Source organism: Pongo pygmaeus, chromosome 23 (genome assembly GCF_028885625.2).
Source record: "Pongo pygmaeus isolate AG05252 chromosome 23, NHGRI_mPonPyg2-v2.0_pri, whole genome shotgun sequence".
NCBI lineage: Eukaryota > Metazoa > Chordata > Mammalia > Primates > Hominidae > Pongo > Pongo pygmaeus.
The window spans coordinates 26925201-26942094 of record NC_085931.1 but is presented as its reverse complement, the minus strand read 5'-3'; the positions used below and the strand labels follow the sequence as shown (position 1 = coordinate 26942094).

General features: G+C 47.7%; 2 protein-coding genes across 5 annotated transcripts in view; one reads left to right on the top strand and one right to left on the bottom strand.

Annotated features, from left to right (window-relative positions):
• LOC134739370 (lymphocyte-specific protein 1-like) overlaps positions 1-882 on the bottom strand; it is a 31756-nt gene extending 30874 nt beyond the window's left edge. For 2 of the 3 annotated variants that reach the window (XM_063663412.1, XM_063663414.1), the window contains exon 1: positions 369-882. In XM_063663412.1, coding sequence (XP_063519482.1) covers positions 369-473 — 105 coding nt within the window. In that variant the 5' untranslated portion in view covers positions 474-882. The remainder of the gene's footprint in view (positions 1-368) is intronic. The other variant, XM_063663413.1, reaches the window with a different exon arrangement.
• Positions 883-922: 40 nt separating this feature from the next.
• Positions 923-14062, top strand: LOC134739371 (formin-2-like). Of its 2 annotated transcripts, XM_063663415.1 has the most exons (4): positions 923-1177; positions 2990-3156; positions 4020-9117; positions 9407-14062. In XM_063663415.1, exons 3-4 carry the CDS (start codon positions 8729-8731, stop codon positions 9906-9908), a joined length of 891 nt encoding a protein of 296 aa, XP_063519485.1. In that variant the 5' UTR covers positions 923-1177; positions 2990-3156; positions 4020-8728; the 3' UTR covers positions 9909-14062. The 2 variants fall into 2 exon arrangements, 1 of the variants encoding a protein (XP_063519485.1); XR_010125967.1 differs by having other exon boundaries at positions 995-1267; positions 4020-14062.
• Positions 14063-16894: the final 2832 nt, after the last annotated feature.

The window sequence follows — 16894 nt, the reverse complement described above, 5'->3', positions numbered from 1 at the left end:
TCTTGAGGGACCCCCTAGAGGCTTCTACACAGAGCCCCCAAAGCCAAGAAGCCTCCACTCCTCCGTCTGCAGCCTCCCCTGCCGGTTCTCGCTACCCAGGGTTCAGTGGGCTGGGGGCTGACGGAGGGGGGCGCCTCTGCCAAGGCCCCTCCCGGCGCCTCCCTGGCTCATCCAGCCCACCTCTCTCCGACGCTGGCTCAGGCAAAGTGCTCTGGTCACCAGGAGACCTTCCTGACCAGCCCCGGCCCCTTCTTGGCCTTCGCCCCACCTGGCCTCCCCTGGAGCCCTGGCCTGGGTGCCGGGACTGCTGGGTCCAGAGCCCACCCCGCCCTGAACAACCCCGAGCCTCAGCCACCCTCAGTGCTCACCCATTTCACAGCTGGGGAGTGGAGCCTGGGCCTGAGGTCTCCTGTGCGCCTCTGTGCACCGGCGCGGGGCGCCTCTCTGCGCCTTTTCTCACCATGGGGCAGCATTTAGGGGCCTCTTGAGGGACCCCCTAGATTCTTATACTCAGAGCCCCCAAAGCCAAGGAGCCTGCACTCCTCTGTCTGCAGCCTCCCCTGCCGGTTCTCGCTACCCAGGGTTCAGTGGGCTGGGGGCTGACGGAGGGGGTCGCCTCTGCCAAGGCCCCTCCCGGCGCCTCCCTGGCTCATCCAGCCCACCTCCCTCCGACGCTGGCTCAGGCAAAGTGCTCTGGTCACCAGGAGACCTTCCTGACCAGCCCCGGCCCCTTGTTGGCCTTCGCCCCACCTGACCTCCCCTGGAGCCCTGACCTGGGTGCCGAGCCTGATGGGTCCATAGCCCACCCCGCCCTGAACAACCCCGAGCCTTTGCCACCCTCAGTTGTTACCCTTTCACAGCTGGGGAGTGGAGCCTGGGCCTGATGTCTCCGCGCCTGCGCCGGCGCTGTGCGCCTCTCCGCGCCTGCGCCGGCGCTGTGCGCCTTGCGAGGGCGGAGCTGCGTTCTCCTCAGCACAGACCCGAAGAGCATCGCGAGGGCGGAGCTGAGTTCTCCTCTGCACAGACTTCGGAGATACAGCGAAGGCAGAGCAGTGTTCTCCTCAGCACAGACCCGGGCGGGCGGGCGGGTGTCACCGCGAGGGCGGAGCTGCGTTCTGCTCAGCACAGACCTTGGGGACACTGCCTCGCTTTGGGACAACTCGGGGCCGCATCGACGGTGAATAAAATCCTTCCTGTTTGCACCCCTGTTTGCGGTTGGTGGCAGCGATGGACACTGCAGCCAGCCAGAGCATAGAAAGGCGTCGGGGTTAAGTGCGCTATCCGGGCTGCACTGCGGGTGGCCTGGGACGGGTTGGGGGCCCTATCTCAGGCGTCACTGCCCGCCTTGGGTGGCTGGTTGGGTGTGCTATCTGGGGCTGTGCTGCCTGCGCCGGGGGAGTGGTTTGGGGGCCCAAACCGGGGCTGCACTGCCCTTGGCGGGGAGCCGGTTGGGGGCACTATCCCAGACTGTATTGCTGGCAACAGTGAGGTGGGCCAAGTGTGCTATCCGGGGCTGCACTGCGAGGCTGTGGGGTGGGGGGGTGGCGGTTTCGGGTTGAGGGCGCTGTGGGGTGCTGCAGTGCCCATGGTGCGGGGAGGCGGGGCGGTTTGGGTGTGTTGGGTGTGCTATTGGGGGGAGCGACACTGCTGGTGGTAGGGGGCAGGGTGGGTTGGGGGCCATATCAGGGGCTGCACTGATTGCTTTAGCTAGGATTTCTGGTACTGTGTTAAACAACAGTGGTGACAGGGGGCATCCTTATCATGTTCCAGATCTTAGAGAAAAAGCTTTCCATTTTTCCCCATTCCATATGATTCTAGCTGTGGGTGTCTTTCCTGTAGTTTTTATTATGTTGCGGTATGTTTCTTCTGTACCCGTTTCTTTGAGGATTTATAGCATGAAGGGATGTTGAATTTCATCAAATGCTTTTTCAGTTTCAGTTGACATGATCATACTGTTTTTGTCGTTTAATTGGTTGATATGATGTATCACATTGTATGTTGAGTGACCCTGGCATCCCAGGGATACATCCCACTTGATCATGATGGATTATCTTTTTAATGTATTACTGAATTTGATTCACTGGTATTTTGTTGAGGATTTTTGCATCAATATTAGAGATACTGGCCTGTAGTTTCCTTCTTTGATGCCTTTGTCTGATTTTGGTATCACAGTAATAATGGTCTCATAGAATAAGTTTGGAAGTATTCCCTCCTGTTTTTCAAAATAGTTTGAGTAGGATTCGTACTAGGTCTTTAAATCGTTTGGTGTGAAGCCATCAGCAGTGAAGACATCAGTTCCTGGGCTTTTCTTCACTGGGAGACTTTTTCTGATGGCTTCAATCTCGTTACTTGTTACCAATCTGTTCTGGTCTTGGATGTTTTCATTGTTCAACCTAAGTAGGTTGTACGCATCTAGGAATTTGCCAATTTCTACTAGGCTTTCCAATTTATTGGTATATAATAGCCAGTTATGATCCTTTGAATTTCTGAAGTATTAGTTGTAATGTCTCCTTTTTTATTAGCTGTTAATTTTATTTATTTGAATCTTGTCTCTTTTTTCTTAGTTAGCCTGGTTAAAAGTTTGTCAATTTTGTTTAGCTTTCCAGAAAACCAACTTTTCGTTTAATTTTGTGTGTTTTTTATTTCAATTTTATTTCTGCTACGATCTTATTTATATTCTTATTTTCAGTTTAGTTTGTTCTTACTTTACTAGTTCTTTAAGATGTATTGCTTATTTGAAGTTTTTCTTTTGTTTGGGTGGTAGGCACTTATAGCTGTAAATCTCTGCCTTTGTACTGCTTTCTGTGTAACAAGTTTTGATATACTGTGTTTTCATTACCCTTTGTTTCATGAAACTTTTGGATTTCTGTCTTAGTATCTTCATTGACCCGCTAGTCATTTATTCAGGAGGGTAGTGTTTGACTTCCATGTGATTGTATTGTTTCCAAAATCACTCTTCTTACTGATACCTAGTTTTATTCCTTTGTAGTCGAAGAAGATGGCCACGGAGACAGCAGCGTGGTCAGAGTGGTAGGAGCCGGCCATTGGCGAGAGCTGCTCCGTGCCCGGCTGCTGGGTGCTAGAGCCTGCGGCCCACTGGCTTGCCTCACTGTGGTTGGTGGTGGCGGTGACAGAGACTGCAGCACGACCAGAGTGGTAGGACAGGGGCTATCCAGGGCTGCACCTTTCACAGTGTGGGGTGGGTTGGGGGCGCTATCCAGGGTGTCATTGCCTGCATTAGGGGTACTGGTTGGTAGCACTGTACAGGGCTGCACTGCCCATGGCAGGGAGGGTGGGTTATGGGCACTTTCTGGGGCTGCAATGCCCATGGAGGAGGACAGGTTAGGGCACTATCGGGTATACGCTACTGGCAGCATTGGGGGATGGAGGTGGGGGGCGCTGTTGAGGGCAGGACTAGCCGTGGAGGGGGGGCGAGTTCGGTGCTATCAGGTGCTGCGCTGCTGGTGGCGGTCAGCAGAGTTGGCGTCCAAGGAAGGAGTGGTTCTCCTCTCCCTGACTCCACACTCCAGAGGGCGACCCACTCTTGGTCATACTGGAGTGCGGCAGGCGCGCAGCATTTGCATGGGAATCCTGAGCATGGCAGAGCCCCCACACCCACCGTGGTTCCTGGGCCTGTGCACTCTGGGTCTGTGCCTCAGAGGCTGCCAGGCACCCCTGGGGACACCACGGGGGACAGGGCCCTGTGCGTGGAGGTGTCCAGAACAGGAATTGGCACCTGGGTGCGGAGGGCTGGCTGAGTCTGAATTTTTCTGCTTCTCCTGCTCCCTGAGGAGTGCGGCCCCGGTGGGCCCAATGGTTCCTGTGGAGTGGGGAGCTGGGTGCTGTGGTGTCTCCAGCACCCACCCCAGACCCCAGTTCCCGGCCAGCTTGGGCCAAAAGGAGAGGCTGGACTTTGGAGGGTGGGTGTGAGTGCCTTTGCTGAAACTGGCCCCTGCCACCCAGTGGCCAGCATGATAAGTTGAGGCTCTAACCCTTCCACCCCTCACATCTTCCTCTAGGCTTTTCTGGCTTTGCCCACCCAGCTGCTCTGTGCCAGGAGGAGGAGGAGACACCTAGAGCCTGCGACACCACGGCTCGCCTCACTGCGGGTGGGTGGCAGCGACGGAGACTGCAGTGCGCCGGAGCGGTAGGAGAGCGGCCGCGCTAGGAGGGCAGGCGGCTGCAGCCAGAGTTGGGGGTCAGGCTTACAGCGATGGACGGGCTGCAGCAGTGGCCAGGTGGTAGGAGCCTTGTAGGGAGGGCTGGTGCATTGGCAATGGGCCTGGCTTTTCCCTGCCCCTGCCGTGGATCTGGCCCTGTACTGCCCTGCCTTGCCCTGTACCTGCCCTACTATTACCTGGACTCTCAGCCCTATCCTGCTCTGGTCCCATCCTGACCCTGTCTTGGCCCTGTGCTACCCTGTCCCTGACTTGGTCTTGCCCTGGCACTGGCCCTGCCGTGAACCTGCACTGGCCTGACCTTGGCTCTGGCCCTGGCTCTGGACCTGCCCCTTGTCCTGACCCTGGTCCTCTCATGGCACTGGCCCTGCCAATGGTCATGGTCCTGCTCCTGTTCTGGCCCTGACCTGGCCTTGGACATGTCCTGGCCCTGCTTTGGCCCAACCCTGTCCTGGCCCCACCATGAGCCTGCCTGTTCTGCCCTCTCCTGGCACTGACCTTGCCCTGTCATGACCTAGTGGTACCATTGCCCTGCCTTACCCTGCGCTGGTTGTGCCTTGGCCCCACTTGGTGCTAGCCGCTCCCTGGACCTGCCGTGACCCTGCCTTGGCTTTTGCCCTGCCCTCACTATGGCCTGGCCCTGGCCCTAGCCCTGGTCCTGCCATATCCCTGGGCCTACCCTTATCCAGGCCCTGCCCCTGCTGCTACCCTGGCCCTGGCCTGGAACCTGGTCCTGTCAAGGACCTGCCCTGACTCTGCCATGGCCCTGGCCCTGCTCTGCCTTGTTCCTGGCCCTGACCCAGACCCAGACCCTTTCGTGGCTCTGCACTGGCCTTTCCCTGGCCCTGAGCTGGCAGTGGTCTGCCCCTGGTCTTGCCATCACCCTGCCCTGCTGTGCTCTGGATGTGTCATCACCCTGCCCTGGCCCTACTCTGCCTTTGACCCTGCCCTGGCCTTACCTTGGCCCTCACCCTAGTCTTCATTAGGCCCTGCTCTGGAGCTGGCCCTAGCACAGACCTGGCCCTGACCCTGGCCCTGGTCTTTGTCCTGCCATAGCCCTGGCCCTGAAGTGGACTTGGAGGTGTCCTGGCCCCGGCGTGACGTGGCTCTGCATTGGCCTGTCCCTGCCCTGCCCCTACCATCGCCTTGCCCTGCTCTGCCCTGTCCCAGTACTGACCTGGCCATGCTATTTCCCTGCCCTACCCTGCCTTGGCTGTGCCCTGGCTCGGTTCTGGCCGTGGCCCCAGCCCTGCCCTGGACATGCTCTGACACTGCCTCAGCGTTGGCACTAGCCTGGCTCTTTCTTGGCATCAGCCCTGCTCTCTCTGTAGACCGGCTCTTGTCCTGTCCTGCACTGGCCATACCATGCCCTGCCCTGCCCTGCCCTGCCCTGACTCAGCCCTGGCCCAGCCTTGGCCTTGGCATTGCCCCTGGTCCTGCCATATTTCTTGCCCTGTCCCTACCCTGGCCTTGGCCCTGACCCTTACCTTGCTCTGGCCCTGCCCTTGCCCTAATGCAGCCCCTGGACCTGTCATGGCCCTGGCCCTTCCCTGCTTGAGACCTTGCCCTGGTTCTCCCCTGGCCCTGACCCTGAAATGCCTGGCCCTACCCTGGCCTTGCACTGCTCTGGCCCTTGCCCTGACTCTGGTCCTGTCACTGGCCTAGCTCCAGCCCTGTTGCTGGTCTTACCATGGCTGAGACCCTGCCTTGGCCCTGCCCTGACACTGTCCTGGACCCTGGCTGTGCCAAGAACCTGCACTATCCTTGCCCTTGTTTTGCTCCTTCCCCAAACCTGGTCTTGCCCAGGCATGGCCATGGCCCTGGCCCTGGCCCTGGCCCTGGCCCTGCCCTGGCTGTTCCCTGGCCCTGCCCAGGTCTTGGCACTGGCCTGGCCCTGCCCTGCCTTGGCCCTATGCTTTCCTGGCCCTGCCTTGGCCCTAGCCTGTCTTTGACCCTGCCCTGGCCCTACCTTGGCCTTCACCCTAGCCTTACCTGGGCACTGTGTTGGACCTGGCCATAGCACAGACCTGGTTGTGGCCCTGGCCCTGCCATGGCCCTGTCCCAGACCCCCTAGCCCTGCCAGGTACTTGTCCTGGCCCTGCTCTGGGCCTGGCTTTGTCCCTGGTTCTTAGATGATCCTGGCCCTGCCCCTGCCCTTGCCCTTGCCCTGGCACTGGCCTTGGAGATGTCCATGGTCCTAACCCTGGCCCTGCCCTGGAGCTGCCACTGTCTTGGCCCTGCCCTGGCTCTGGCCCTGCCCCGGCCCTGGCCCTGAAGAGGATTTGCAGGTGTCTTGTCCCTGATTTAACTTGGCCCTACCATGGCCCTGTCCCTCCCCGGCTCTGTCCTGGTCTTGTGCTGACCCTGACCCAGACATTGGCCCTGCCTCAGCCTTGTCCTAGACCTGGCCATGGCCCTGCCTCTGCCCTGGACCAGCGCTGGCACTCGCATGGACCCTGGCCCTGGCGCTTCGCTACTTAAGGCCATACCCTGGCCCAGCCCTGGTCCTGGCCCTAATTTGTCCTGGCTCTACCCTGGCATGCTATTCTGGCCCTAGCCCTGACCCTGTCCCTGTCCCTGTCCTGGCTCTAGTCCCATTGCTGGTCCTGCCATGGCCCTTGTCCTGACATTGCCCTTTCCTGGCCCTGGCCCTGTCCCAGCCCTGCTCTGGCCCTGGTCTGAACCCTGGCCCTGCAATGGACCTGCCTTGGTCCTCTCCAGACCCTGGCTCTGGCCCTACCTCTGCCCTGGCCATACACTTCCCCTGGCCTGGACCCCGGTCCTGGTCCTTGTCATGCCCCAGCCGTGGCCCTGGCCCTGCCCTGCCTGTGCCCTGTTCTATCCTGGGCTGGCCCTGCCATGGCCTGGTCTTGCCATTGCCCTGTCCTAGCCTGCCCTGCTTGTGCCCTAGATCTGCCCTGGCCTTTGCCCCTGTCTTGGTTCTAGCCTTGACTCAGCCCTGGACCTTCCCTGACCTTGCCTCAGCCCTGGCACTACCCTGGCCTTGCCTTGGCACTTGCCCTGCTCTCTGTATGGCCTGGCTCTGGTCCTGCCCTGCTCTGCTCTTGTTCTGTCCTGGCACAGCCCTGGCCCTGCCGTATCACTGGTTCCGGTCCTGCCCTTATGCAGGCCTGACCCTGTCCCTGCCTTGGCTTTGGCCTGGACGTTGGCCATACAGTGACCCTGCCATGACCCTTTCCTGGCCCTGCCAAGGACTCGCCCTGGCTCTGTCATGGCCCTGGCCCTTTCCTGGATTTGGATGTGTCCTGTCCCTTATTTGCCCCGGCCCTTCCCTGGCTCTGCCATACCCCTTCTCTGGGGTAGGACCAGGGTCAGGACCAGACCAGGGCAGGGTCAGGACCAGGGTAGGGCCATGGTAAGGCCTGAAGATGGGAAGGGCCAGGGCAGCGGCAGGACCAGGGAAGGGTCAGGGCCAGGGATGTGTTAGGACTCGGGGCAGAGCCGGCACTAGGGCTGAGCCAGGGCCGAGCAGGAGAGATTACATTAGGCTATTATGTAAAATTTTTATTTTAGATTTTTAAGATAACCATAGTAGTAGTAATAATGTCTATTCTATGTTGTTTGTAATAGTAATCATATTTGCAGTAAATAATCACTAAATTTTAACTAATACTATCTATGAGTATAATTTTATCAATATGTAAATATGCGAGGCATTGATTCTCACAATAATTCTATATGCTAGGTACCTAAAGCATCCCCATTTTCCAAATGTAGGAAACAGGCATGAAGAAGTTAAATACTTGGCCAGATTAGTCCTGTAATCCCAGCACTTTGGGAGGCCAAGGCAGGCAGATGGCTTGAGCTCAGGAGTTTGGAACCAGCCTGGGCCACGTTGTGAAACCCCATCTCTACTAAAAATGCATAAAAAGAGCTGATTTAAGTTTCTTGTAGGATTCCGGTTATAAAAACTGGTCAAACACACAGGGCATGGATAGGGCAGGGCCAGGGACAAGGTCAGGCCAGGAAGGGGCCAGGGCCAAGGCGGGGCCAGGGCCAAGGCAGGGCCAGAGCTGGACTTGGAGGTGTCCTGGTCTGATTTGCCCTGCCCCAGCGTTGGCCCAGCCCTGCTCTGGCACTTCCTGTCATGCCTTGTCCCTGGCCTGAGCATTGGCCCAGCCCTGCTCTGGCACTTCCTGTCATGCCTTGTCCCTGGCCTGAGCATTGGCCCTGGCCCTGTTCTGCTTCTGGCCCTGCCCCGGGGTTGACCAGGCACTGCCATGTCCGAGTCCTGCATTGCCCTGCCCTCCTCTGCCCTGGCGCTGCCATGGCCCTGCTTGGGCCCTAGCTCTGCCTCGACTCTGGACCTGCCCTGACTCTGCTCAGCCCTGGATCTACCCTGACTCTGCCTTGGTGTTGCCCTCCCATCTCTATGGCCTGGCTGTGGCCCTGCCTTGCACAGGCCATGCTCTGCCCTGCGTGTCCCAGCCTGGGCCCAGCCCTTGTCCTACCATATTCCTGACCCCAGCCGTACCCTTATTCTGCCGTGGCCCTCTCCTGGCCCTTCCTTGGTCCTGCCCTGCCCTTCCATGCCCTGGCCTTGTCCTCACCCTGCATTGGTCCTGCACTGGTCCTGCCCTGCCCTGGCACTGCCTTGGCCCCGGCCCTGCCTTCTCCCTGGCCTTGCCCTTGCCCTGCCCTGGCCTGACCCCAGGCCTATCGAGTCCATGAAATGGCCCTGGACCTGCCTTGCCATCGTCTGTCCTGGCCCTGTATTGTCCCCACCATGCTCTGGTCCAGCGCTTACCCTGGCCCTGTTGCTAGACCTGCCACTGCTATGGCCCTGCCCTGTTTTTGGCCATGCCCTGTGCTACCCTAGCCCTGCCCTGCCTTGGCCTTGGCCCTACCATGGCCTTCTCCTACCCTGGCCTGGCCCTACACTGGCCTTTTCTACCCTGGCCTTACCCTGCCCTGGCCTTGCCCTGCCCTGGCCTTGGCTTTGCCTTATCCTGGTCCTGGTTCTGCCCTGGCCCTGCCCTTGCTCTGGATCCTCTCTGGTTCTGCCTTCTCCCTGGCCCTGCCCTTGCTCTGCCCTGTCCATGGCCCAGCCTTGACCCTGGCCCTGACAATCCCCAGGCCCCACACTGGCCATGCTTGGCCCTGGCCCCTCCTTTGGCCCTGCCCTGGCCCTGCCTTGACCCTGTGCTATCTTAGTCCTGCCCTGGCCCTGAACTCGCCCTGGCCCTACCCTCACCCTACACTGGCCCTGCCCTACCCTGGCCTTGCCCTGCCCTGGGCTTGGCTTTGCCTTATCCTGGTCCTGGTTCTGCCCTGGCCCTGCCTTGCTCTGGATCCTCTCTGGTTCTGCCTTCTCCCTGGCCCTGCCCTTGCTCTGGCCCTGGCCCTGGCCCAGCCTTGACCCTGGCCCTGACAATCCCCAGGCCCCACACTGGCCATGCTTGGCCCTGGCCCCTCCTTTGGCCCTGCCCTGGCCCTGCCTTGGCCCTGTGCTATCTTAGTCCTGCCCTGGCCCTGAACTCGCCCTGGCCCTACCCTCACCCTACACTGGCCCTGCCCTACCCTGGCCTTGCCCTGCCCTGGCCCTGCCTTTGGCCTGCCCTGGCCCTGGTTCTGCCCTGGCCTTGCCCTTGCCCTGGACCCTCCCTGGCCATGTTTTTTCCATGGTCCTTCTCTGGCCTTGCCCTTGCCCTGTCCCCTTTCTGGTACTGCCATGTTTCTGGCCCTGTCCTGTCCATGTCCTGCTCCTGACTCTGGCCCTGGACCTCCCTGTCCCCGCCCTGCCATACCCTGGCCCGTTCCTTGCTCTACACTGACCCTGCCCTGCCTTGGCCCTGTGCCACCCTAGGCTTGCCCTGGCCTTCTGCTGGCCCTGATCCTGCCATGGCCCTGGCCCTGCCATGTCCCTGCCCTGGTCCTGGTTCTGCCCTGATTCTGGCCCTGGCCTTGGTCCTCTCATGTCCCTGGCTGTGACCCTGCCCCTGGTTTTTCTCTGGCCATGACCCTGTCCCAGTTCTGTCCTAGCCCTGGCCCTGTCTCAGTTCTGTCCTAGCCCTGGCCTTTCACAGTACTTTATGCTTAGTAAAGGCTCCATAGTGTCTGTGAGTTGAATGTTGTGTTCATAGTGTCTGCCAAAACAGAAAGAAAAAAATCTGATGATGAGAAGTTAAAGCTTTGTGTATAATATGCCTTGAATTGTAAGTGCCTGTTATTAGTTGTATTACATATAGGTCTTGGTTTTGTACACATAACTTCAAACCATTGATACTGTTAAAAGAATATATGAATATATGAAAGAATGTATAAAAGTAAGAATGTATGAGTATCTAATGACCTTTCCAATTTAATTTTTATTTTTAGCTCTATTAGATGTTTCTCAGTGTAACAAATGTTTATTCCTATGTAATTAAGGGTGTATTTCCTGTACAGAATATTCATATTACCTAATTGAAAATTATATAATACAAAAATATAATACTATTTTTAGGCCAGGCATGGCAGCTCATACCTGTAATCCCAACATTTTGAGGGGCCAAGTTTGGAGAATCATTTGAGGCCAGGAGTTGACCAGCCTGGGCAACATAGTGAGACCTTGTTTTTATTAAATAAATAAATAAATAGGTTGGGCACTGTGGCTCCTCTCTGTCATTCCAGCATTTTGGGTTGCCAAGGCAGGAGGATTGCTTGAGCCCTGGAGTTTGAGACCAGCCTGGGCAGCGTAGCAAGACTCCATCTCTACAAATAATAAAATATTAACCAGGTGTGGTGGTGCGCACCTGGGGTCCCAGCTACCTGGGAGGCTAAGGTGGGAGGTTTCCTCGAGGCTGCAGTGAACTGTGAATGCACCACTGCATTCCAGCCTAGGCCACAGAACAGGACCTTGTCTATAAATAAAGAAATAAGTAAAAATATAAATAAAAATAAGTAGAAAGAAATATAAGTAAATATAAATATAAATACATATAAATATAAAAATGAATACATGAAAACAAACAAGTTTTAAATTTAACATCACTGAGGGCATCCTATCCATTTCATTTCATGATTCCATTACATCATGTCACTTAGATGAAATGATAAGATGACTTGAGATGAGATGAAATGATGAGATGAAATGACGAAATGATGAGATAAGATGAGAAGAAATGATGAGATGAAATTTTGAGATGAAATGGTGAGTAGAAATGATGAGATGAAATGATGAGACAAAATGAGAAAATTGAAAAGAAATTGAAAGGAGATGAGATGAGATGAAATGATGAGATGATGGATGAAATGATGAGATGCAACGAGATGAAATGATGAGAAGAAATGATGAGATGAAATGAAATGAAATAATGAAATGATGTGAAATAATGAAATTGAAATGAGATGAGATATATAATGAGATAAAATGATGAGATGGAATGAGATGAACAATGAGATGAAATGAAGATGTGAGCTGAGATGATAAGATGAAATGATGAGATGAAATGATGAGATGAAATGAGATGAAAAGAAATAATGAAATAAGATGAAATGAAATGAAATAATGAAAGGAAATTATTAAATGTAATGATGAAATTGAAATGAGATGAGATGAGATGAAATGTTGAGATGAAATGATGAGATGAGATGAAATGATGAGATGAAATGAGATGATGAGATGAGATGAAATGATGAGATGAAATGATGAGATGAAATGATGAAATGAAATGAGATGAAATGAGATGTAATCAAGTGAAATGAAATGAAATGACATAATGAAATGAAATAATGAAATGAGATGAAATGAAATAATGAAATGATGCAATGAAATGATGAAATCATGAAATGGAAATGAAATGGAAATGATGAGATGAGAAGAAATGATGAGATGAAATGATGAAATGATGAGATGAGATGAAATGATGAGATGAAATGAGATGAAATGATGAGATGAGATGTGATGAAATGATGAGATGAAATGATGACATGATATGATGACATGAAATGAGATGAAATAATGAGATGAAATGACGAGATGAAATGATGAGATGAAATGATGAGATGAGATGAGATGAAATGTGATGAGATGAAATGAAATGATGAAATGGAATAATGAAATGGAAATGATGAGATGAGATGCAATGAGTTGAAATGATGAGATGAAATGAGATGAAATGATGAAATGATGAGATGAAATGATGAGATGAGACGTGATGAAATGATGAAATGATGACATAAAATGAGATGAAATAAGATGTAATGATGAAATGAGATGAGATGAAATGATGAGATGAGATGAAATGAGATGAGATGAAATGAAATCATGAGATAAAATGATGATATGAAATGATGAGATGAATGATGAGATGAAATGATAAGACGATGAGATGAAATGATGAGATGAAATAAAATGAAATGAAATAATGAAATAATGAGATGAAATGAAATGAAAAATGAAATGAAATTGAAATAAAATTGAAATGAGATGAGATGAAATGAGATGAAATAAGATGAAATGATGAAATAAAATGATGAAATGATGAGATGAAATGATGAGATGAGATGAGATGATGTGAAATAATGAAATGAAATAATGAAATTGAAATGAGATGAGAAGATACGAGATGAGATGAAATGATGAGATGAAATGATGAAATGATAAGATGAAATGAGTTGATGAGATGATGAGATGAAATGATGAGATGAAAATATGAGATGAAATGATGAGATGTAATGAAATGAAATGAGATGAAATGAAATTAGATGAAATGTAATGAGATGAAATGAAATGACATAATGAAATGCAAAAATGAAATAATGAAATGAGGTGAAATTAAATGAGATGATGAAATTAAATGATGAAATGAAATAATGAAGTGGAAATGAAATGGAAATGATGAGATGAGATGAAATGTCGAGATGGATGATGAGATGAAATGATGAGATGAAATGATGTAATGATGAGAGGAAATGATGAGATGTAATGAAACGAGGTGAAATGAACAATATGAAATGAAATAATGAAAGGAAATTGAATTGAGATGCGATGAAATGAGATAAAATGATGAGATGAAATAAGAAACGATGAGATGAAGTGAGACGAAATGATGAGATGAAATGATGAAATGAGATGAAAGATGAGATGAAATGAGATGAAATGATGAGATGAGAAGAAATGATGAGATGAAATGAGATAAGATGAGATGAAATGAAATGAAATGAGATGAAATGAAATGAGGTGAAATGAAATGAAATAATGAAATGAAATGGAATTGAGATGAGATGAAATGAGATAAAATGATGAGATGAAATGATGAGAAAAAATGAGATGAAATGATGAGATGAAGAGATGAAATGATGAGATGAAAAATGATGAGATGAAAAATGATGAGATGAAATGATGAGATAAATTGAAATGAGATGAAATGAAACGAAATAATGAAATGAGATGAAATGAAAAGAAATGATGAAATGAAAAGAAATGATGAAATGAAATGATGATATTGAAATGAAATTGAAAGATGAGATTAGATGAAATGATGAAATGTTGAAATGAAATGAAGAGATGTGAGATGAAATGATGAGCTGAAATGATGAGATGAAATGAAATGAGATTAAATGATGAGATGAAAAATGAGATGAAATGATGAGATGAAATCAGATGAGATGAATTGAGATGAGATGAGATGAAATAATGAAATTAGGTGAAATAATGAAATGAGATGAAATGAAATAATGAAATGAAATAATGAAATTAAATTGAAATGAGATGAGATGAAATGATGAGATGAAATGTTGAAATGAAAGGATGAAATGAGATGAGGGATGAAATGATGAGATGAAATGAATTGAGATGAAATGAGATGAAAAATGATATGAAAAATGATGAGATGAAAAATATGAGATGAAATGAGATGATATGAAATGACATAATGAAATAATGAAATGAAATTAGATGAAATGAAATGATGGTGAAATGAAATAATGAAAATGAAATGGAAATGAGATGGGATGAGATTTGATGAAATGATGAGATGATATGATGAAATGATGAGATGAAATGAGATGATGAGATGAGATGAAATGATGAGATGAAATGAGATGAAATGAAATGAGATGAAATGAGGTGTAACGAAGTGAGATGAAATGAAATGACGTAATGAAATGAAATAATGAAATGAGATGAAATGAAATAATGAAATGATGCAATGAAATGATGAAATCATGAAATGGAAATGATGAGATGAAATGATGAGATAAAATGAGATTAAATGATGAGATGAGATGTGATGAAATGATGAGATGAAATGATGACATGATATGATGACATGAAATCAGATGAAATAATGAGATGAAATGACGAGATGAAATGATGAGATGAAATGATGAGATGAGATGAAATGAGATGAGATTAAATGACATAATGAAATGAAATAATGAAATGACATGATGAAATGGAATAATGAAATGGAAATGATGAGATGAGATGCAATGAGTTGAAATGATGAGATGAAATGATGAAATGATGAGATGAAATGATGAGATGAGACGTGATGAAATGATGACATGAAATGATGACATAAAATGAGATGAAATAAGGTGTAATGATGAAATGAGATGAGATGAAATGATGAGATGAAATGAGATGAGATGAAATGAAATCATGAGATAAAATGATGATATGAAATGATGAGATGAATGATGAGATGAAATGATGAGATGATGAGATGAAATGACGAGATGAACTGATGAGATGAAATAAAATGAAATGAAATAATGAAATAATGAGATGAAATGAAATGAAATAATGAAATGAAATTGAAATAAAATTGAAATGAGATGAGATGAAATGATGAGATGAAATGATGAAATAAAATGATGAAATGATGAGATGAAATGATGAGATGAGATGAGATGACATGAAATAATGAAATGAAATAATGAAATGAGATGAGAAGATACGAGATGAGATGAAATGATGAGATGAAATGATGAAATGATAAGATGAAATGAGTTGAGATGATGAGATGAAATGATGAGATGAAAATATGAGATGAAATGATGAGATGTAATGAAATGAAATGAGATGAAATGAAATTAGATGAAATGTAATGAGAAGAAATGACATAATGAAATGCAAAAACGAAATAATGAAATGAGGTGAAATTAAATGAGATGTTTAAATGATGAAATGAAATAATGAAGTGGAAATGAAATGGAAATGATGAGATGAGATGAAATGACGAGATGAATGATGAGATGAAATGAGATGAAATGATGAGATGCAATGATGAGATGAAATGATGTAATGATGAGAGGAAATGATGAGATGTAATGAAACGAGGTGAAATGAATGATATGAAATGAAATAATGAAAGGAAATTGAATTGAGATGAGATGAAATGATGAGATAAAATGATGAGATGAAATAAGAAACGATGAGATGAAATGAGACGAAATGATGAGATGAAATGATGAGATGAGATGAAATGATGAGATGAGGTGAGATGAGATGAAATGATGAGATGAAGTGAGATGAAATGATGAAATGATAAGATGAGATGAGAAGAAATGATGAGATGAAATGAGATAAGATGAGATGAAATGATGAGATGAAATGAAATGAAATGAGATGAAATGAAATGAGGTGAAATGAAATGAAATAATGAAATGAAATGAAATTGAGATGAGATGAAATGATGAAATGTTGAAATGAAATGATGAAATGAAGAGATGTGGTGAGATGAAATGATGTGCTGAAATGATGAGATGAAATGAAATGAGATTAAATGATGAGATGAAAAATGATGAGATGAAAAATGAGATGAAATGATGAGATGAAATCAGATGAGATGAATTGAGATGAGATGAGATGAAATAATGAGATTAGGTGAAATAATGAAATGAGATGAAATGAAATAAATGAAATAATGAAATTAAATTGAAATGAGATGAAATGATGAGATGAAATGTTGAAATGAAAGGATGAAATGAGATGAGGGATGAAATGATGAGATGAAATGAATTGAGATGAAATGAGATGAAAAATGATATGAAAAATGATGAGATGAAAAATATGAGATGAAATGAAATGAGATGATATGAAATGACATAATGAAATAATGAAATGAAATTAGATGAAATGATGGTGAAATGAAATAATGAAAATGAAATGTAAATGAGATGGGATGAGATTTGATGAAATGATGAGATGATATGATGAAATGATGAGATGAGATGGGATGAGATGAAATGATGAGATGAAATGATGAGATAAAATGATGAGATGAAATGATGAGATGAAATGATGAGATGAAGTGATGCACTGTCACGTGTGTGTCTATTCTTTTTCCCAACCAACAAAAATTATAATTCATTAATTTTAATGTTATTATTTAAGAATATTTTTAAGAGTTGAAGGAAAAATAATATCTGTACATTATGGGTTACAATCTAAGTATAAATAATACATAAATATATTAAAACTTACAAAGAATATGTTTTGGAATCGAATACACCATGCTTCTGTGATGACAGTTATTTCATGCTGGTTGTAACAATTTTACATGAAAAACTAATGAAAAAATGTTTTTAACTGTTTCTAAAAATAACAGTTTCCAAAAGAGTTTTACATTCGAAATATGAAAAAGATGTCTTTGTGTTCCTTAATCTGATGAGATTTTCACACTCTGCACATGATAATTGTTAGATTTTTATTCTGTTGATAAATTGTATATCAAATAAAAAATGTTATTACCTCTTAAATTAGG

Coding starts and splice junctions, on each gene's coding strand:
- LOC134739371 (XM_063663415.1), top strand. CDS start 8,729: ATGCCCTGGCCTTGTCCTCACCCTGCATTGGTCCTGCACTGGTCCTGC. Junction 9,118..9,406: donor GCCTTACCCTGCCCTGGCCT/TGCCCTGCCCTG, acceptor CTACACTGGCCC/TGCCCTACCCTGGCCTTGCC.